The sequence below is a fragment of the Cryptotermes secundus genome, unplaced genomic scaffold (assembly GCF_002891405.2).
Source record: "Cryptotermes secundus unplaced genomic scaffold, Csec_1.0 scaffold708, whole genome shotgun sequence".
In the NCBI taxonomy this organism is placed as follows: Eukaryota; Metazoa; Arthropoda; class Insecta; order Blattodea; family Kalotermitidae; genus Cryptotermes; species Cryptotermes secundus.
The window spans coordinates 213049-235979 of NW_019726238.1; the positions used below are offsets into that span (position 1 = coordinate 213049).

The following is a 22931-nucleotide window of genomic DNA, read 5'->3' on the forward strand; positions in this document are numbered from 1 at the left end:
AATAGGAAGCTGCGATGGGGCAGCCGGTATAGCGATTGGCTACGGGCTGGAAGACAGAGGGGTTACGTTTCGAGTCCCGAAGGGGTCAAGAATTTCTCTACGTTGTTCAGGCCGATTCTGGGGACCCAACCAGGCTCTGATCGAAAGGAAACCGGGAGCTATTTCCCCAGGGGTGGTGTGGCTAGGGTGTGATGCTGACCACAGCTACTAGTACCGAGGTCAAGAAAATATGGACCTACACTCCCCGTAAGTCTTCATGGCGCAGGGAGAACATTACCTTTTTGTATAGCGTCAAATAATCAGATGACGTTGAATTGGAAACCAGGTGGAAGGAAGACTAATTTAAGGTATTACGCCGGTGTTTGTTTGAAGGGGCAGTCCACTGGACTAGATCCAGACCGGCCTGCTCTTGAATAAAGTCAGAATGTTATTCATAGCTGAAGTAACACGATTTCAGTGTTCTAACGCGGTTCGTTAAATGTCGGGGTGTCTGCATTCCCGAATGCTCTGTTCGCATTATATGAGTATATTGATGTGCTGTCCGCCATTATCAATTTAGCGCGTTACTTCCATTCACTTGTCCACACACAGATAAACCCGTTGAGGCCGACACGTATAGCAAAGTAATTATAGATGGCCAAAAGGCCGCTCTACAGCGGCCATAATGATGAGAGGGCATCGTTTCAATGTGTTCCGTGTCTCTGCCTCCATAAAATGTCCTGTGACGGGCCAAGGTAAACATAGGCCATCGAAGTGACGTTATCTTCATTTCTTTTTTTTTTCACTGGCTCTACAGCCCCCCCCCCTTGGGCCCTGGCTTCTGATTTTCAGTTTCATGATCATTTTACAGACGGTAGGTCTCCTTAGACGGGTGATCAGCTCGTAGCAAGGTCTCTACCTAAACATAGGACAACACAAACACATACCAAATATCCATGACTCGTCAGATTCGAACCCACGATCCCGGCTTCCGAGCGAGCGAACACAGTTCCTGCTTTAGACCGCTCGGCTACCGTTATCCTCAGTTCTTTTGGCCTAAAGAAGTTTAAGCGACGATGATTCGATTTTCATTGAAAGTTCAATAAATTTTAGGGAAAGTGGAAACTGGGGTTAGGAGGTCTAAAATTCTCTCTTGTGATATACAGAAGAAGTAAACGCTGTTCTGATAGACTTGAAAGGAACGCTGTTCTGTTCTTCAGTATTTATGAATTTGACATTGTTAGGGCTGATTGATTCAAAGTGCATTTTGCTTAATGGAAATAGTATTGATGCTTGTGGGGACCGCCTCTGTGGTCTAGTGGTCAGAGCTCCTGGCTACGGATCCAGTGTTCCCGAGTATGATTCCCAGCGCCACCAGGTTTTTTGAGAAGTAGTGGGTCTGGAACGGTGTTCATTCACCCTCATGAGGATAATTGAGGAGCTGCTTGAATGGAAAAGTAGCGGCTCCGGTCTAGAAAACTGAAATTAACGGCCGTGGGGATTCGTTGCGCTGACCACGCGACACCCTCTATCCGCTAAAGTTGACACTGACTTCGCCGACAAGCGGCGGTCGCTCGGTCGGTATAGTTCGCTTGCGGACTAAAACCGCGGAGTTTGATATTTGTTGAATATTCGTTTCGAAACCTGAAGAGCGAAATTTAAGTAACTTTGTTTTTATGATAGACATGTCTAGTGCAACAAGGAACTGATGTAGACTGAGAATATGGTAGAAACCAGTTAATTGTGTAAATGTGGTGCGGGATAGTAGACTCGCAGCCATGAAGGCGTAAGAGTAGTGACAGAAAGGGGAACGAGATGGCAGGAGCAGTCTTGAAATTTCTGACCATTTGAATTGTGTTTATGCCCACTGCTTGAGCCGGAAGACAGCGAGGAACATAGCGGAAGAGAAGGAGGCTGGGGAAAGTTGCATAATGATTTTCTTAATCAGTGGATATGGTCGGGGGGGGGGGAACACGCATCTATCACCCCCCTTGATTTTTCATAAAAATCGAAACTGGAAAATGGCATTCCAGCAGTTGAAATGCTGGGTGATGTAGAGGCCAAAAACTGTTCGGAAATCCGTGAAAGTGTTCTCAATCGGCTTAAGCGTAAGGTTCTGAGGTTCGATGCTCCTTGTTGGTGGTCCTCTTCAGTAGCTGTTGTTAGGATGGTGAGAATTTCGGGGTATGTAGAGCGAAAGGGATAAGAAATTCGTGGAAAGAAATTCTCTGCAAAGCCCGAACGGTTGATACCACTTAGGAAGCCTAACAATTGCTATGATGACAGTATTCAGTGTTAAGCTCATAGGACATGAGATCGAGACAGGACAGGGACTAGCTGGCCTGTTCTTCTGAACACATTGATACATCTTCGATTTCCTTCTTAACTGGTTGATAAACCCGCTTTCAGCGCCGGGTGATGGGATATATGAATGATGAATTAGAAGCGATCTGAGAGGAAGCGGTCTTGGCGCAGTACGTAGATTTGAGGTACTGAGGAAAGCCACAATGAACGTCAGTTAGACGTCCTACCGAGATCCGAACCGAGGAGCGTTAGCGCTAAAGCATCCCGTTCGGGAAGTCTCTCGGCAGTGTCAGTGGGTACGTGCGTCCCAAGATGTCTGCAGTTGCTACTGGCAGTAGATGACGCTCCTTCCTCCACAGCCCATAAAATGATTCCACTTTAATTGCTGTTTTGAGAGCTTTCTTGAGCTTCACTCTAAAGTAGGAAGAGGTTTTATAAACTGCGCCCCATTTGCACATACAGTACTGAGAAACGTACATTTTTTGTATACTTTTTATTTTATTATTCTGGCTGTGAGGTGGAAGACACTAGAATGTGCTCATCAAATTCTCGGAATTCCATGAGGTTCTTTAATGAAAGTTTCGGGTCCATAACAGAATTCCGTCTCCTTGTCAGCAGCAAAGGATCGGTTTAGGATATCATCACCACGGCCATTATGATCTTGTATCGCGATGCCGTAACTTCGTGTGGACATCCGGACCGTCGGAATTTTTATGACAGAAAGAAAAAAATGAAATATCTGATAACGGCGACCAACAGAAGCTCAGGTTTAGGGTGGCTAAGAAAGCCATTAAACATATCATCCCCTTTCATAATTTATTTTCATGGGGTTGGAATTTACAAATATTTTAGAAGGTTTAAGACTGCATTGGAATTTATAATTCGCTGTAGATTATTTATTTCGATATTTTACAGTGATTCTGAATTTGTGTAACTTCGGGTGCATCTATCTATCTTTGTGTCTGTCTGTCTATGGCTCTACATCCATTTTTCGGACCTTGGTCGCTTTTTACTTTTTTTTTTACACAGAAGGTAGGACTCCTTGGACTTGGGATCAGCCCGTAGTAAGGCCGTTACCTACACGCATAACAACACAAACAGAATAAACGTACACAGACGTCCATGCCTCAAGTGGGGATCGAACCCACGATCCCCGTGTTTGAGCGTGCTAAGACAATTCTTACGTTAGACCACGGTTCACAGTTCGTTACTACTTGTAAGAAAGAATACAAAAGGCGTTAATGAAACAGTAGGCCTGTGTACAAAGAAGTGTATTTCCTTATTACCTGCAGATCAGGCTTTAGTGGGCATGTAGGTAATTCCGTGCTGAAAAGTGAATTTAATACCAGTGCCTTTCGGGATGTGATGCCGTGTACTTTGGTAGATAAATTGCTACTTGCATCTCGCGGCTCCTCAGAAACATTGGTACTGTATACCAGACTTGGAAGATACACAGTGTTTGAATTCATAACTCTGCAGTCCTAATATTCACTGACGCGAGAACGTCAGACCTCATGTAATGAAATTGAATTCATATTTGAAGTGACAAAATCATAGAGCTTACATGGCGTCTCTAATTGTAATGCCAGACGAAATTTTGTCTATTTTGGTTCAGTATGAAGGGGAGAGGAAGTGGGCAGAGCAGTAACACAGTGGATCTCAGAAGAGGCGCGTCGATAAAGCAATGGCCCAGATTTTCCCATATTGTTCCCATAGATTGCAGTTTCAAGATTGACCTTTTCTCAATCCGCTCCATGTATTGGTATATTCGGTTCATTTCATCTTCCAAATTTCCGAATTCCAAACAAGCTAGCACACCTCAGTTACTGTGGAAATTATGTACATATATTTTATCTGTTGAATTAACTATTAAATGAGATACATTTTAAGTTACTTGCTGTTTCAAGTATAATTTGGACTGAATCTGGCGTATAATGCACATATACACAGAGACCCAATTTTTCTGTTGCCGCTCTTAGCAATACGAGTCTTTCATCCTGGGTAATATTTCAAACCTAGCAACATCAAATCGGATAATCTCCCGTTTGAGAAGAACGTCACGTTACAGAAAAGTGCAGCGACGCCCGTCTCTCTGTGCTTCAAATGAAGTCAATCCTTCGCATTCCCTGAATTAACATTCAGTGGTGGAGCATCTCCCGTATTCATTATTCATAATTACAAGTCCCTTGTCACTCTCTGGTTAATCTTATTGGTAGAGCCTTGTCAGTACATTTCAGAAATAAACGTTACATTCGAGTTTCGTTAAAAATTACCCGACTCTCATAGTGACGTTATCCAGGGCGTTTCAGATACTGGGATATCTTACAGACTCGAGGAATGTAGTGTCACGGGGTTCGAGTTTATGGGAAAACTAACCGCCATATTTCCTGATCTGTGTTAAACACAGTTTGCGAATTGTTTTCAAGGCTGTGAAAGTTCTGAGTATAGCACCGTGTTGCATTTTGGTGGAGGCAGCTGTCTCCATCTTCAGAATGGAAAGTAGAAATGGCTCCCCAATCTAGAGACAAAGGTGTTATGTTCCTACAGAAACACTGCTAACCATACCGGACATACTGCGACTGTGTTTGAGGCTGAATTCTAATTCCAAGGCAAGTAGATTCAAGCGAACCTCTTCAGTGAACACCTACTCGCTTGCCAGCCCGAAAACGTAAATTTAGAATATACAGATCTATAATTCGGCGTCTTTTGTTTTGGTTTTCACTTTAAAGGAAGAGCCCACAATTTTACGACTTTCAGACCGAGTTGCTGAGAAGGAAAATTGAGGGAAATTTTAGGAAAACTGCGTGACGGGAAACTGCACAATGTGTACTGGCCATCAAGTGTTATTAAGTTGATCGAGTCAAGGAAGCTGAGATTGAAGGGGCATATAGCACGCATGGGAGAGACGAGACAGGCGTACAGTGTTTTAGCAGGAAAACCTGAAGAAATGAGAACTCTGGGAAGACCAAATCTCAGCAGAGAGTATAATATTAAAATTAGTTATTAATGAAATATTATTGGGGAGCATGGACTGGATTCGTGTTGCACAAGGTGAGGACCAGGGCAAGCTGTTGTGAACGAACCTTGGATTTCCAAAGAACGGTGAAAATTTCTTGACAAGCTGAATGATTACTAATTCGGAATTAGTTATGACAGAAGTAATTTCCCTAAACAAATTTACTCAGCCTGTTGCACCTGCCCACGCTGGTTTGCTTGCTGATTTCTTCTTTTTCTTCTACCCTGAAGATGGAGGCGATACGTTCCTCCGAAACGTCGGCTAACATAATATGTACACGGCGCCACATCCCAGAAGACTGCTTTCATAAAATTTACTCTAAATTCCTCGTGGAATTGATTCCGTCGTTGCTGACTGTGGTTGAGACGTATCTGTGTCGCTTAGTACATTGTCAGTATTGTTTCCTTACAGTAAGGAGGCTTGTATTTCCCGAAGTCTCAACTGGCATTAACAGTTCGCTGATCCTGCTTTGCTCCTATGTCTGCATTCCAGTTACTGCTGCTACTCTTTCAGAACTTCGCTAACGAGGTGGCCAGTGGCGCCGTCCCGGCACCTAGCGGAAAGTTGCAGGAAGCGGAAGACAAGAACAAAGAACATTCGGTCCTAACATACGACCCAACATTAAATCCAATATTTATCAAAGCTGGGAAGAAATCAAGAAATATATGAGCGTAGAATGCTTCTTACATTGAGGGGGGGGGGAAGTGGGGTGCGAGAAGTTAACAGTCTCAGCGTTTCTTTTTGCGTCACAACTTTGGGCCAGCTGTTCGGCGTTAGGAGTGGCTGGTTCAGTCATAGGAGGGCTTAGGGGGCCCATACACGTACGAGTCTGACTCGGTTCGGGTTCCAATGAGCCAAACTCGTCCGTGTGTGGTGAAATTAATCTGAGCCGGACTCGCGAGCCAGACTCGTACGTGTGTGGGCCGCCTTAGAAAGAGACTGCTTGCTAGTACCGTGGACACTCCGAGAGTCCACATAGATTGCAGTAGAGAAATTATACTTTGCCCATTACTGCTTATTTTGTGTTTTTATTTAAGATAAGAAGTTATGCATGTCGTTTAAGACACCATTGCATGAAAATGCATGAGCTAGTATAGCCCCGCGAAATCTGAACCTGTTAGATTCACGCTCCTCCCGCTTTCATATAGTGTACATCTCCTATGTGATCTGCTTTGTTCAGGTCTTCCTACAAATATCTTGTATGCAGTTCTTGTCACTCCCATGCGTGCTACATAACCCACCCATTTTGGTTACTTGATATTATCATCCTAACAATCTGCAGTGGAAATCCGGGATAGCGACGGGCTACGGGCTCAACAACGAAAGGAACGTGGTTAGATTCCCGGCAGGAGAAAAAGATTTTTCTGTTCTCCCCAGAGTCCAGACCGACCCTGGGGCCCACCCAGCCTGCTATCCAATGGGTCCAACGGCTCTCTCCGTGCACCCCCTACGTCTTCATGGCGTGGTCCTTAATTTGTTAAGTGTAGAGACAACTTTGCCTTTAATAATATTCAGTGAATAGAATGAATTATGAAACATTTCACCATATTGAAGAAAAGCAGTCTTCTGTGATGTGTCGCCGTGTATATATTGTGTTAAGTGGCGTTTCGGAAGAACGTGTCGCGTCCATCTTCAGGATAGAAGACAAGAAGAAATACGGGAGTTCACGCTGTTTCGTTCCCGTATTTCTTCTTGTTTCTACCCTGAAGATGGAGGCGATACGTTCCTCCGAAACGTCGGCTAACACAGTATCTACACCCCGCCACATCCCAGAAGACTGATTTCTTCATAGTCACCGCCGTGATAACCTCAGATCTTAGACTTAACCGTACTATTCTATACAGTCTACTGTTACTCTTATCCTCTTCAGCATCTTAGTCTTAAAGTCAAAATTCCCGTGCAAGTGGAGAGCGTTTCGTAGCATGCATCTTGCCTGCAGCTCCCCCGCGCGACGGGTTCTCCGTTACAGCGTGCTTAACGCAAATCTAGCAGCCCCACCTTTCACACAGGCGACGGGAACTTCAGGTTATGATGGTATTCCACTTCCTTCGGGACCGGTAGCGCGTTACATATCTGACGTCATACTTTCACGTCGGTTCAGTACGCAACAGTCGCCAGAATACGGTTGGTTGATCCGTACAAAGGGGATAGCTCTTCAACGAACTTGATTTTCCATCACGCACAAGCTGTCCTCACCCCCCCCCCTCACCACACCTTTCCAAACCCGTGATCCAAAGGCCCACTAATGGACGCTAATGGAACATGGAGCCTTTATAAATTCAGAAAAGAGGGGCCGAGGTAAATGCCTCATAAAGTAAACCAATGGAGATTCGTACTGGGGTCTCTGACGTGAATCATAACTGAGCTGTGACGTAAACAGGTGCAGGGAGCACATGGGATGGCTTAGCCAGATTGTCTCAACTTCACTGTAACATGGCTTCTCTCCCTGTCTACTAAATTTATTGCGATATATCGATTTTGTTAGCGATATAGATGGTCATATTTTTGTAAAATACCCACAGTAGCAGTAAACACACAAAGTGTCTCCTCCCCCCCAAGAGCCTGAGGAATATCAAGAGATTTTATAATATCAGATTTCATTTGGAAACGGATGTAACCCGTCGTGAAAAATATATCACTGAATGTTACAATAAAGAGAGGTGTAGTACATTATCAAATGTATTGTGTATCGGTTAGTCCTTGTTCTGCAAGCATTCGCTCCGCCTTGGCTTATGTGAATAGCAAATTGAAGATTTTCTGTCACCGTCTCTGAAGCATGTAGCGCCTATTTCTACTCGCTCGAACTACATACATGAACGCATAATGGAGTTGTGGTGTCTTCTGCTCTTTGTAAATATATTTTATTATCAAGACCACTATACGGATTTCGATGAAATTTGGCTTCGAAACTTTCACAAAAATTTAATTTTGGTTAGTATATATATTTCCTGTAACTTGATTAGAGATTATTTTATTTTCTAAGGAACCTCGTTACGATACGGGCGCGCAGATCTTCTCTGGAAATCAGTAGACTTTGTGCGGATAAGTTTCGAGTATTTGGAGTGGGCCTGTTGCCCATTATCAACAGCAGCCGTCTGTTCATCGCCTTCTGAGCTGGCCGCTCAAAACGTCTAGATCCTGTCGCGAATCTTATAGCTGAGCCAGCTCCTTTCTTGTAGACCTTCCAACATTTCTCTGACATCTGTGTTTTATTTCTGTCCCTGGTATCTCAATAGGAATTTTGTATGTGCAGTAAGAGCTTTGTGTCTGCACAGAATGAATATGTAGACCAATGACGTATGAAAATTTGCAAAAATTGCAGTTATAAATAAAGTCCTATTAAAAACGTGTTTCTTCTTGTATGTAATCGTAAATGATATGCCCTTAGGATTATAAATTCATTTTGTTTATATTTCAGGTGACAACCCCAGCGGAAATACTACAACCAACATCTCCAGAAATGCCAACGCTTTGGGATTTGACTTCCTTAATGACAACGGTAAGGCGAAACATTACTATTGTAACGGCTTTTATCAAGGCGTTCCCAGACAACAGCTATGTAAGCACGGGATAATAACCAAAAATAGAGGAAGGTTCATTACCATGCTCACAAGAGCTCTCCACGGGTCCATATCCTGAGCCAGATCAATCCAATCCATACCATCCCATCCTATCTCTCTAAGATTCATATTATTATTGTCCTCCCACCTACAACTTGGTCTTCCCAGTGGTCTCTTTCTTTCTGGTTTTCCCACCAATATACTTCTCCCCCATTCGTGCTACATGCCCTGCTCACCTCATCCTCCTTGACTTGAACATTCTAATTATACTTGGAGAAGAGTACAAGTTATGAAGCCCCTCATTATGCAGTTTTCTCCAGCCTCCTGTCACTTCATCCCTCTTCGACCCAAATATTCTCCTCAACACCCTGTTCTCAAACACCCTCAGTCTATGTTCCTCCCTTAATGTCAGAGACCAAGTTTCACATCCATACAAAACCACAAATAAAGTTATAGTTTTGTATATTTTAATTTTTATGTTTTTGCACAGCAGACGAGAAGACAAAAGGCTCTGGACTGAATGGTAGCAAGCATTACCACAGTTCAGTCTCCTCTTAATTTCCTCCTCAATCAGGTTTCGATCTGTTATCGTTGTTCCCAAATATCTGAACTGTGCCACAGTTTCAAAACATCTGTTTCCTATCTTTATGTCATGATTTTGCCCTGCATTTTGGTGACGAGACAGCAACATATACATAGTTCTCTGTGTTTATTTTTCGAAAAAAAAGGAAGGTAGGCAAAAAATAAAATGCGGTCTCTGTTATTCAGTAAATTACTTCCAAAATGCTGGATGCCCTCGAATTAATTCTTTTTATCAAAATATTCAATATTTGTGAGGTGGATATTTTTATTCAGGTCTAACTATAGGTCTGTAATCGTCCTTATCTAACAGCCTGTCTGTAGCTCAGAAAATATAGCGTCGAATGAGAAGATGATTAATGAACAGCGAATTGGAAAGGGCGCTGAATGGACGTGTCGTGGCCCAATTTGACGTACTATCGCCCCATTTGACTTACGGCCCTCCAGTCTCTCCCGTCCGCATCAGCAGTTTTTATTTCTCCTGCTGCCGGATCTACTTTGATATATTTTTCTATAATATTCAGTTATCCATTATTTAAAACAAATCATCCTCTCACTAAATAACTGTCTCCAGTCCCCAGTCACTTCTTCCCTCTTCAAGTGTTCCTCTTAACCCTTTGTCTTCCTGCATCCTCGGCCTATATAAGATTTGAGGTTTTCACTTCTGTATGCGTCTACATTGTGCTGTATGGGTTGTGACACCGTGTAGTCTTGTAGGTGGATACTAACGTTTCGGGGGAAAATACTCCCTCTATGGATTGTGACACCGTGTAGTCTTGTAGGTGGATACTAACGTTTCGGGGGAAAATACTCCCTCTATCTTCAGAGTGAAATATCGATCATAGAAATGGAGACAGTGTGTTCCTTCGGTACGTTAATATCCACATACAAAACTACACGGTGTCACAATTCAAATAACCTAATTATGGATTCTCAGGCTATGCTCTTTCTATTGGGGTCACAGGTTAGTTTTAACAGCCTCAGAAACCAACAGGCGAAATATTAGCTTTATAGGCTTTGCCACTTAAATTGTCAGATAAGGCCCTAGTTTCAAAAGTGTGCATAAGTTAAATATTTCTGAATTGTTATGTTTCATTTAAGAAACTAGTTACACTAAAACGAACAAGATTTTTCCACTTTGTCCTGTAATTTTCACAGTTCCGCTTAGCTGTATTTTACATACAGGTATGTATTCAGGTATAGTTGAAAGAAAAAGGAAATGTCACAAAACCCTCCGTCCATTTGTAACAGTTTGCTTGCGGCTTTACTATCTTTTTGGATTTTTTCCATCGTCCGGAATTCTAGGTAATGGAGGACACGACGTTTCGGAAACTGGATCTGTTTTCGTCTTCGGGTGAGAAATGAAGAAACCTACTCAGTTGGGCCCCTTAGAAAGCGCTCTCTTTTTGTAAGGCGCCCAACTGAATACGTGTCTTCATTTCTCACCTGAAGACGTAAACAAATCCAGTTTCCGAAACATCGTGTCCTATATTACCTAGAATTCCGGACGATGGAAAAGGTCCAAAACCCCAGTAATTCTATGTGCCATCCACCATCGTCAGAACAGTTTAGAATCAAATAATTTGCTTGTTCTGAAAGAAATGAAACGAATCTCACTGTATCGTGTCCTTCTGGTCTGGTCTGAACACCGTGCGCCGAACTGGTGATCTGGTCCCGTGACTTCCATAAAGTAGAACGTAAAGAAACAGTTGATATTCCAGTGTCCATGGAAAATGTGTATTCGTCTAATTGCACCCGATGACTACTTCAGCGAACCTGCCTCGTACAGACCTCAGATATTCCAGGCTTCCAAATCACACGTCCATTTGCACTGCTCTTGTATGCAGCTGCGTTGTGTCTAGAGTTCCTCTCCTTTATCATGCTCATGCACAGTTTTTGTATTTCCGGGGGCGGACACGAAGTTTATTTGCAGTTTTTGCAAGAGAATAATAGCCATCACTTGGCTTAAGCTTACGTGTCCTGCTTATGTACCCACATCACGTAGAAAGGATGCTTCAGCTTGTCTCTGAGCCAGTGAAATATTTAATATATTCTGCTCCAATAATTAACATAATATAACTCCGAAAGACGTATGAACCCCCACCCCTGCGCAGTGACACATAAACTGCGTGCATGAGTGGAGCGAACAAACTCCACCTAAGCAGATTTAATTACTTTTGTAAAACCTTAGAAGTTTATTATTTATTGGCTTGTGTCAGGACGTTTATTTCTGTGGCCTAGTGGTCAGAGTTCCTGGTTACAGATCCAGAGGTCACGGGTTCGATTCCCGGTGCTACCAGATTTTGTGAGAAGTAATGGGTCTGGAACGGGGTCCACTCAGCCTCGTAAGGATAACTGAGGAGATATTTCAAGGAAATAGCAGCTCAGGTCTAGAAATTAACGGCCGTGGGTATTCGTTGCGCTGACCACGTGACACCCTCTATCCACTAAAGTTGGCACTAACTTCACCGACAAGCGGCGGTCGCTCGGTCGGTATAGTTCGCTTGCGGACTAGAGCCACAAAGTATTTTCTTTTTTTCTTTTGGTTTTTGTAAGGATGTTTTAATTAACTTGATATGCTACATGGCTTCGAAACGTAGGACGAAAGTAAATGATGTGTTCAGTGGGTATGAAATGTATCTTCTCTCCTATGCATGCTACGTTTCATGCCCATCTAATCATCCTTGATATCATGATCCTAATATTTTTTAGTGAGTGAAAACGATAAGGCTCTTCAGTATGCATTTTCTCCATTCTTCCTCTGATTGCAATGTCACATAAGGATATTTCAGTTTTCCTGAAAGCAATTCAGTTTCTAGTAAAGCTGCTGTTTTATTTGGAATATATTTGTCCTTCATGTCGCTTTGCCGAGCTTCTGACCTCTCCGTAATGTTGCCACCATCCTACCTTTGATACGCTCTGAATTCTGGTCACAAATGGATTTGTCAGTCGCTACTCCTCTTCTGTTGTAAGGTGCTGCATTTGACCGCTCGACTTCTCTTGTCTCATCATCACTTCTTCTTCCTCCTCGTCCCTCGTCGTCGTCTTCATCCTCCCTCGATGTCCTATGGTTGCAGGCTTGTTCGCAGACGTTCCTCGGAAACAGCAATACTTCTTCTAGCCCAATCCTTATGGGCTTCAAGCGTCCTGTCGCGTTATTGTCCATGCATTATTTCTGTGACGTCTGCTGAATGCTGGGATAGCAGAATCATAAAATATACCCGTTGCTAGGCAATGGCTCGCTAAACACGTCTCCTTGACAATGGATATGCACACGCAACAATATAATAACTGTTGGAAGCGGTGTGTTATGTTATATCCTATATTCATCCCTCTTCTCCCTTATTCGTGCTAAATGCCCTGCCCACCTCATCCTCCTTCACTTGATCATTCTGATTATACTTGGAGAAGAGTACAAGTTATGAAGCTCCTCATTACGCAGTTTTCTCCAACCTCCTGTCACTTCATCCCTCTTCGGTCCAAATATTCTCCTCAACACACCATGTTAGGTGGGTCTCTTATCACCACGGCATAGCGGGTCCCGAGGTTGCGGATGGAGGAAACGCCCTCCAGGTGTGGAGGGAGTCTTCGAATATACTGAATAAGCAGTCGCGGACAGCCGACAAAGGGTGGTCCTCCAGCTTGGTGGTTCGGCGTGGGACTAACAAATCCTCTGCGTAAAAAATAAACTTGTTACGAAAATGAGCACAAAGCCTCGAACCTGGACGGATCCTCTGGATAACTTAATGACTAGCGCATTTGTTCCGTGAACTCGTGGAAGTAAAGTCTAGTGTTGATCACTCCCGCCTTCGTGGCGACTTGTTCTGCACTTCCTAGCTCGTGCTCAAAATTACGAGTAATCCTAAATTTTTCTCATGCGATTGTACGATATTACAGAGCACTCTCATGACTTATGACTGGCCTTGGGTGAAAAGCCCCCCCCCCCACCGCAGTGCTATTGTTCAAAATTCAATGGAACGTACAGTTCCCTGGGAATTCATTTTCCAGGAAGAAATACTTCAGGTTCTACTCAGCTTGAGGCTGCTTGTTCCCGTTTCGCCGAATTTTAAGAAGTTGCTGATGGTTTTGCTAACATATTCGGCCAGTATAAGATAATCCTTGTCCAGGAATCCAGCTGTGTTCCGAATTTTTATCTTTAGTTGCTCTCTGTGACTAGGGCATGTTTAAATCTCTTCAGCGTCCGAGAACGGCTAATCTGTCGGACTTTATAACATCCCTTGCTTTGTTTATGATGGTTCTGAATTCCTTGCCCCTGTTTTCAAACACGATTTAATCTAAACTTATGTTATGAAAGTAAAGGGAAAATCTTTTTGTTTTTAAAAAGTTAAGATTCCATTTTTATCCGTTACACACCAATTACTTTTCTTAATCTGCTGCTGCTTCTGCCTGAAGCACTGAGCCCGAAGGCCCGTTACGGGACCTCAAGTTTGGTCTTGCGTTCCCTTTCTGGATCGTCCTCAGCATGTTCTCTGAACGTGACGTATGTTTCCAGTGATTTCCCACGTCTCTGTATATTATTAAAAGTGTCATCGAATTGTTCCACACGTTTTTTTATTCCAAATATATTCATTTTAATGTTACCTCGTGTTACTTCAATCACTGATATCAGGAATCACACCTCGGCAACCCGGACTTTCGCAGCTAATCCTTATTGCCATACTCGTCTGAGTATCCAGCTTAGTGTTGCTCCTGAACTATTTGAATTTCTTATTCATGACCACGTTTCGTTTCGCATTACGTATTCAAATTCGCTTTGCCTCCGTTTTCTGTGCTTACTTTTCGGAAATTCTTTGTCGTCTACTGCCCGCTAGTTCTGTGTTCAGTGTCTGCTCTTCAAGTAAAAGTTTTCCTTCTGTTATATGCGCTTCAACTGCTAATCTTTGTAGGAACGTTGGCATTTGGAAACAAAAGGAGTATTTTAATCTTGTTTCATATTGACGCTTCATAATTATTCATTATTAAAGTACTAGTTTGGTTCAATGCGAATGCATACAGTTCGCGTGATTGAATTTCCTGAATTTTTGATGTCATTTAAATCATGCAAGTTGTTTTGTTGTTTTCTGTCCTTTGCGCCTACTTGCTTTGGAATTGCATTTGGGGCTGTCAAGTGAACACGTAAAGGAAATATTTAATTTAATTATTATTAGATAAAGTAAGAGGCCGGACAGCAAAGTCGGTAAAGCGACTAGCTACGGGCTGGACTACCGAGGGTGCGGAGTTCGGGTCCCGGTAAGTTCGAGAATGTTCTCTTCTTAATGTCTTCAAGACTGGCTCTGGGGCCCACCCAGCCTCTTATAGTGGGTACCGGGGGCTCTTTCCCCGGGGGTAAAGCGGCAGGGGGGTAAAGCTGACCACTCACCTACAGCCAATGCCGAGGTCAAGAAAATGTGGATCTATACATCCACTCTCCCAATACTCCTTCATGGCGTAGTGCTTAATTAGTTAAGCACAAGGACAGCTTTACTTTTCTTACCTTATTAAATACAGTGGAGTCCAGTTACGCATTTATGAAGACCTTATCAGTGTTAAGCGCACAGTTTGCTTTGTTTCCAAGTTCCGATAGAAGTGAATTGGTGGAAGAATGTGGCTTTAATTTATAGTAGACTGCGCAAATAGTTGAAATTATAAGATTGTCTGTCTCATGATCCCTGGCGCCAATCCAGTGTGAGGTCGCCGAGCTTAACAGAATCATATTCTTTGATAGGCGTAATAACATGAGGTCAACATGGCACGCGGATTGTTCTTTGGAGCCTCAACTTACATTTTACAAATTAAGTAACCGTGACTTCTTTACAAATAAATGTAAATCAGAAGGAACTCCTGTTCATGGTGCTATTTCCGCATCCGGTTGCACTGTATAGATCTGTTTTAATGGCGTCCTTTCGTTATTCCTTTATTGGCCACTAGTTCAGTACGGTTCAGTACATGTTTCGGCCTGAATGGCCACTTTCAGGTGTTCAGGTCGTTCTAGTTCAGGACTCTGCTGGTCACCGTAAAAAGTATAAGAGGCTTAAACTTGGCGGCTATCAGGCATACGACCATTCAAGTGACTAGACTGCCGTTGTAGCGGAAGCTACTAGAAACAGGGCATAATCTGCTGCACTGAGCCTGGACTGACAGAGGTCTTGTATATATATGTACACAGAAGTAGCAATTAAGATTATAATTATAAACACCTGTATATACTGACAACAGGCTTAAAACTACCGACTATGAAAATGACAGACCCGACCTCTCGTCAGAGAGAGCGCCCCACATGTACAGGACAGTAACTTTCACAGAATTAGGAACATCTGGGAGCTCGACACCAAGACAGACATACTAACCGACCTGCAGTCGCAATGTGACTTTGACTTTAACTACTTTCTGTAATACGGTTTTCCTTCATGCTATTGTTATGTGAGTTGCACGTGGTTGGTTTTGGTTTTGTTTGGTTTTCTGGTTGTGTCTGCCTTAAGTGTTCTTGCTGGAGCGGGAGAATTGTTGTGTGCTTGTCGGCCATCATTTTTAAAGAGCCCTAACATAGCGCGTCACATTACAGAAAAGAAACCACATGCAACTCATATAATACAAATTAACCAGAGGACATAACAGTAACAGTAGGAGGAAATAACCCCGCATCACGAGACTTGAGTCCTGAACTACAAGAACCTGTACACCTGAAGATGACCATTTAGGCCAAAACATGTAGTCAAATAGTGTCCAATAAAGGACGTTGCACTTAGGTCAGAATATCTGTACTGTTACTCATGTTTAGTTTGTTTTCTGTGGCGTGTTAATGGGCTTAGTCGTCCGTGCGCGTACAAGCTGGGGCTGTCTGCATACGCTTATATGAAACTTAATTCCATTAATGCACTTCTGCCTGTCCGTGTTCGAGCAATGTAATCCGTGTTTAATGACGTGAGAACACTCGTTTAGAATTCCCTGAAATTAATAACATGAAAACATTTAATTGTTCCACCAGTTCTTTTTAGGGGGAAAATAATTACTTGCTTAATTTTCCCCGGGGGTTTTCATACTCTACACAAGGAAAGTGATGTAAGGTTTAACATGTTTCGTTCGGCCAATCGGTCGAACCATTACAACGCACTTCGTCAGCCTCTACAGACTGTCTGAAGCGAAGCGTTTGTTATTACTGCCTTTTAAAAGAGAACTGTAGTTCACCCCGTCTGTATTGTACAGAACAAAGATCGATAGGTCGATGTAGTCATAATGCACATTCTTGGTTGAGGGTTTTGTGCGATCAGTCGGGATCTGTAATTGCAATATCTCGACATGCGAAATTCCTGTCATATATGGAAGTCTGTATAGGTAAAGTTGTCCCTGTGCTTAACTAATTAAGCACTACACCATGAAGGCGTATGGAGGAGTGGGTGTATAGATCCACGTTTTCTTTACCTCAGCACTAGCTGGAAGAGAGTGGTCAGCTTGACGCCCAGGTCGCTTTGCCCCCGGGTAAAGAGCCTTTGTACCCCTTGGTTAGGAGGTTGGGTGGACCCCAGAGCCGGCCTGGGCGACGTGGACAAGAGAACACGCGAGCCTTCCAGCCCGTAGCCAGTCGCTATCCCGGCTCCCAGTTTGTGTGGGTCGGGGCGGTTACCGAATTTCAGCTCAGGCCCGTAACATACCGCCTGCCGTACTTCTGAACAACTTCCTGTGGGTTCTGTTTGTGTAACAAAGCCTCTGAATGCGGCTTGTAGTAGCATTCTTTGTATGTATTCGTGCTGTCTGCTTTAACATTTAAACTGTGCTCCCCCCCCCCTTCCAGTGAGTGTTCATGGGGTTCGTAAGATTCCCAGAATACACAGCTTATCTGGCAGCTTATCTGGCAGCTTATCCGACTAACTTTATAATGGAGACGCATTAAGTTATTTGTGAGGTACTAAATTAATTTTTAAATTTAATTAGAAGGTTTAATCGCCCCTAGTTATATGCTAGTCTACCAACCAGTTTAAATGCTACATGCCCTTGGAGCTTAAACGTGGCTTTAGCTACCCTGCTGCTCTCTTCAGTTGTTTGTTGGAATTAACACTCTGCACGGATAATGCTTTAGAGCTCCTTTTACTGCAGACCTCTGTTATCTTTCTCGCCCTTAAATACATTTTGTTGGGTTAGAAACAGCTATTGCATACCAGACATTTAAATTGTTACGTCACACTACACTGTACCACGAAGCACGATAATTTGTGAAAGGTAAGGTCTCACACTTCGAACTAGACTTGTATTCAGTCTCCGCTAGAAGTGTTGCTGTCAGACCAGGTTAGTTATGGCACCTATGTTGGATTATGTTGAGTTGGTAGCAGCTGCCGCGGCTGTTCGACTTTATAGTGTCCCTCTAGTTAAGTAACGGCCCTCTCTTGCAGTATTCGCTAACAGATCCACCACTGGACGCAAGAACCTCAGCTACTGACGTCTTCAGCACAAATCATTATATAAATACATATTCTATATGTAGTACACAAATTATTCAGGTTCTCACAGCCGTATTTAGGAACAGTTCTGTCTTCTGGGACGTAACGTCGTGTAGTCCATTCAAAATCACCCGACGTTTCAGAGGAACATATCGCTTCAATACGTTCGAAGAATAGGTCATTCAAGATACCAAAAAGTAAGATTTGAAGTTTTTACGGCGGTGACTATGAAGAAAGCAGCCTTCTAGGATGTGGCGCCGTGTAGATATTGTGTTAACCGACGTTTCGGAGGAACGTATCGCCTCCATCTTCAAGGTAGGAGAAAAAGAAAAAAGAAATCCTCGAGCGAACCAGCGTGAGCAGGTTCAATTGCAATGGTTACACAGCATCTCCGGTGATGGGAAGTTAATCGAATATACTGGCCTATGTAAGGAAGAAATGAGGTAGTCGTTATGTATTGTGGCATATACACCCGTTTCTAGGCAATGACCGAGAAAGAAACAACGAGCCAAGGGCCATTGATAGGCAACAGCTTCGTAAATACGCAACAATACTGGAGCCATTGCGAGGCACCTGGCCGCGCGCAAGAATGGAAGTGCTGTTGGAAGCAGTTTTTTTTTCTGTGGGTCTGTCCCGAGGATATATCACTCGACCCAACGACTTGAGTTAGTTAGTTAGTCAGTTAAGTTTCTGCAGTGGAGTGTAGCGAGTCGGTTGATGAGTGAGTTAGTTAGTTAGTTAGTTAGTTAGAGGACTGCTGCCATGAACCTGGTAGCGGAGGCACGGGGACAGTTCGGGCACCCAGAGGAAGGGAAGGTCTGCCGTTGAAAGCCGTTACCAGACAACGACTACTGAAGGCACAGCAGAATGAGAAGACTTAGTACGTGTTGTGGTGAACTGCAGAGTGTGTGAATGAGTGATAACGCCGTAGTTACTTGTAGTTACGTTCTGTAAGTGTTCAGTGAATCCAGTTATCAATCAAAACCCCGTCTATAGTCACCCATGCATGTGGAAGTATGTTAAAGTATTATCCCGATAATCAGCGAGAGGGAGTGAGAGATAAGAGAATGGTAATCTGAGATGTGACGGATTGTGACATGGCAGAGATAAGAACTGGCTTAAGTCTGGAAAGTTGCCTCTATACGACCAGGCTCATTAAGAAACAAGGAAAAACTTTTCATTGCTGCATAGGCCCGTTTCAGAGGGGTGCAATTCAAACAGGGGGAGACTATCGTAACGTATCCTTTTTCACAAGTAGAAGCAGTTGCCTCTCCTTCCAGAGCTTTCCCAGGTTGCGTGTTTCGAATTAAACGAAGATATAAACTTTTATCTTGATTTCAAAAGGAGGGAAGTCTCACTGTTCTATAACACCGTCGGGTGTAATTAAAACATGTTCACACTTTCTGCACGTCCGTCCCACGGCTACTGAAAGAAACTGATCGCTAGAATTACAGACTCCGCAAGAGCTTCTGGTCGAGTGAGGCAGTTGAATTACTTGGGAGTTCATCAGCTTTTAACTGCGAGATCTCATGTCCTACATTGTCCTATTTCCATATACGGGACGTTTCGTTTAACAAGACGTCCGAACACGTTTCCATCAGAAATATAATTAATGATTTGAGCTTCACACAGCGGTGGTTAGGAAGAGTTCTGTCTTCTGGGATATGATATGTACTCCGTTGAAAGTGAACTGTCGTTTCGGAGGAACATTTCCCCTCAATTTTCAGGTTCGAAATATAAGCCAAGCAAGAAATCCATCTTCAGGATGGAAGATGGAGGCGATACTTTACTCCGAAACGTCGGTTCACACAAGATATACACGTCGCCACATCCCATTAGACGGCATTCTTCAATTTTAAACTTGTTTAGGCTCCAAGAATGCAAGGAATTAACAAACTTTTGCAGTTTTAAGATTTGCTTGTCGTTTAAGTAAATTGTCACGCTTTGGGGCGACTTGTAAATGGGTTTCGGATATGAAGATTGCATTTAATGTACCTTATACATTCACACACCTCAGGACTACAGGCAATACAGCGCTGTTGCTATTCTGCACACTTTCCAGTTCACCGTTAAACACGCACTTGGGTTCTCAGCCTTCACTAGCCGTATCCTGGCAACGGATTTGTCACAGTCTCACTGTAACTTAAATCACATGTGAAGTTTTCTTATGAGAGTCTAATTACTTTCTTGTCACTTCGGCAGCTGCTAATTCCGTATACTCTACTCGACTACGGGGCACGCGGTAGCGTAGTTGGTTGAGGCATTGTGCTACAAGCCGGAAGGTGACTGGTTCAAGTCCCGTTTAGGTTATTGGATTTTTTTCAATTGACCTAATCCTTCCAGCCGCACTATGACCTTGGGGTCGACTCAGCCTCTAACAGAAATGAGTACCAGGAATAATCTTGGGGTAAAGGGCGGCCGGAGCGTAAGGCTGACAACCTTACCGCAATCTATGAGCCGATTGTCCAGGAAATGTGGGAGCCTCAACATCTCACAACCCTAGGGGTCTCCACGGCCTGTTACAGGGATACCTTTACCTAATCCCTTTCTTGCTATTTCGGCGGCTTCTAATTCCATAGACTCTACTCGACTACTCTCGACTATACTCTACTTCTACTGTCCTGCTGAACATTTCTTATAACCACTTTGCACGGACCTCACGGAAAACACCGTATTCTACTATCCAGAATGCGTGTTTACTGGTACGTTGCCTATCAACGGATGTCCTTTTATTGTCGAGCACTTATGTTGCGGGAATGTGTTTACTGACCGGTAATAAGTAATAACAGCTGTGCGCGTAACAAACTATTGTGAGGACTTGCTCAAAGCATTGCCGTCACAATATAAACACAAAGAGGATGCATTGAAGCGTTACAAATTGTGAACTCTACGAGTGTAGCCCTGTGCATGAAGATAATTAGCTTTGCATGCTGAAATGAGGACGCAAATTGTTGGGGTGTAATGGACAGGCGTTGAATTCGTGTTTAACAATACCCGAAACGGCCTCTCCAACACGATTCGCGTTTCAGTTTTTTTTCGCGCTGCAGTTGGCAGCATTTGTTATGACTACTTGGTCAAGTCACAACAAGGAACCGCTTTACGCAATATATGCCTTTGGAGGGATTACACTTACCGTCACATCAGAAATGTAGAAGTTAATTTATTCTCAATTATGTGTTTTCTTTACTTATGCAACAGGAATAGACTCAGAAGATTAGCGTGGAGTGATTTTGTTTTGTGAAAATTAGTGTTATTGAAAATACGACCTGTAAGTGGTCAGTAAATCCAATTACCAACCCGAACCCCGTCTATAATCACTGATACACGTGACATCTGTTGGGATGATACAAGGCGTGAGGAAAGTTTTCAGTGAGTGAAATTGTCGGTGAGTGAGAAACAAGAAGAATATTTTTGTGTGAAAGCTTCTGCCTGTTCCGGCCACTTCATAACAGCAGTGCATGAAACGTTTGCACTGTCGCGCAAGAGCTAATTAGAATTTCTTCGAAACCTTGGCTGTGGTATTCACACGAATTACGAGTTAGCAAAAAATTGTATAATTAAAGTTGCTGGCGGTTGTGTTTGCATTCTGTTAACCTAATTTGTTTTTGTTTATTTTATTTATTATGAGGATAAGTAGTTCCAGGACAAAATTGAAACATACTTTCATTTTTTTAAAACTTCTCAGAGCTTGTTCTTCTGTTGCATCATCCTTTAATTTCTTCTGTTTGAAGCCGAAACGAAGGTCGGCCAGCACTCGTGGTCCTAGAGTAGTTAGGCACAAGCTGGTATCGGTTTGTGCTCCGTCCCATGTATGAATCTGCTCAGTACTGTTACCACATCACTGCGCAGGGGCCTTTGTTACCAGCCTGCAGAGTTTACGGCTGGGCACGTTACCGTTAGTGGCCTTGGAGACATAGGGTTTGCCTGGCTTAGGATAGGGACCATCGGCGAGCTCTCGTGGGATCGAATCCCTATGAGGTGGATTTTTCCAATTTATCTAATCTTGGCCCTGGGGTCGACTCAGCCTCTAACATAAATGAGTACCAGGANCATGGATTTTTCCAAATTACCTAATCGACTCAGCCTCTAACATAAATGAGTACCAGGAATATTCTTGGGAGTAAAGCGCGGCCGGCGCGTAAGGCTGACAACCTTACCGCCATCCATGAGCCGATTGTCTAGAAAATGCGGGAACCTCAACACCTCACAACCCTATGGGCCTCCACGGCCTGGTACAGGGATAGCTTTACTTTTCTTTTACAGTATTAACGTAATACAGAGATATATTCTGTTGCACTTAGAGGAAACAGGAAGGGTAATGATGTTAGAACATCTTGTTTAAGGGATTACAGTGGTCCTTAACACAGAACATATAAGCCAGCAATTAAGGGAATTGTATAAACACGAAATTCCTTGTTTATGGTTATCTCCATACGAGTGTTAGTTTACTTAAATGAAGCGCTGAACTAATATTCTGGATTGGAGGGACAGCAAGCTCCCTGTACTCCATCACCACGACTCACGCTGAAGTTTCCGGACGTGAAGTGACGTAATTGTGCCTTCATGAGCGCACTGCAGCGGAATGAAGAAGCCGACGGTAAAGGGCGCTTGTGCTGTTTATTTTCAAGGTGTCGTTGTTTGTATCGAGTAGCAGATGGACTCGAACAGCGAAACTGACCGAGTTCTGTTTCTGACACTAATAACTATTTATATATTTACAGTTCTAATCTGTTCCGAGATACAGAGCATGACGGACGGAAGGAACATGAGTTATGTGTTTATGTATGTATGCTCTTCATATCGTAGCTTAATGTGTGGTGATTGTGAGGTACTGAATATTAAGTAGGGAACAACCAGTTGGGATCGATTTTGTGGCAATGTCAGAAGCTTTACGGGCTGGTAAATTAATCTGTTTTCAATGTAATTTATGGGGGCACACGGTGGCGTAGTTGGTTGAGGCACTATGCTACGAGCCGGAAGTTCGCGGCTTCGAATTCCGATGAGGTCTTTAGATTTTTCAATTTACCTAATCCTTCCAGCCTCACTATGGCCCAGGGGTCG

General features: G+C 43.3%; 1 protein-coding gene across 1 annotated transcript in view; it reads left to right on the top strand.

The window, feature by feature from the left end:
* The window catches only part of LOC111864117, a 487205-nt gene that overhangs the window by 102042 nt on the left and 362232 nt on the right, over positions 1–22931 (top strand). The window contains exon 4 of the mRNA XM_023851148.2: positions 8718–8798. Within this exon, the coding sequence (XP_023706916.1) occupies positions 8718–8798 (81 nt within the window). The remainder of the gene's footprint in view (positions 1–8717; positions 8799–22931) is intronic.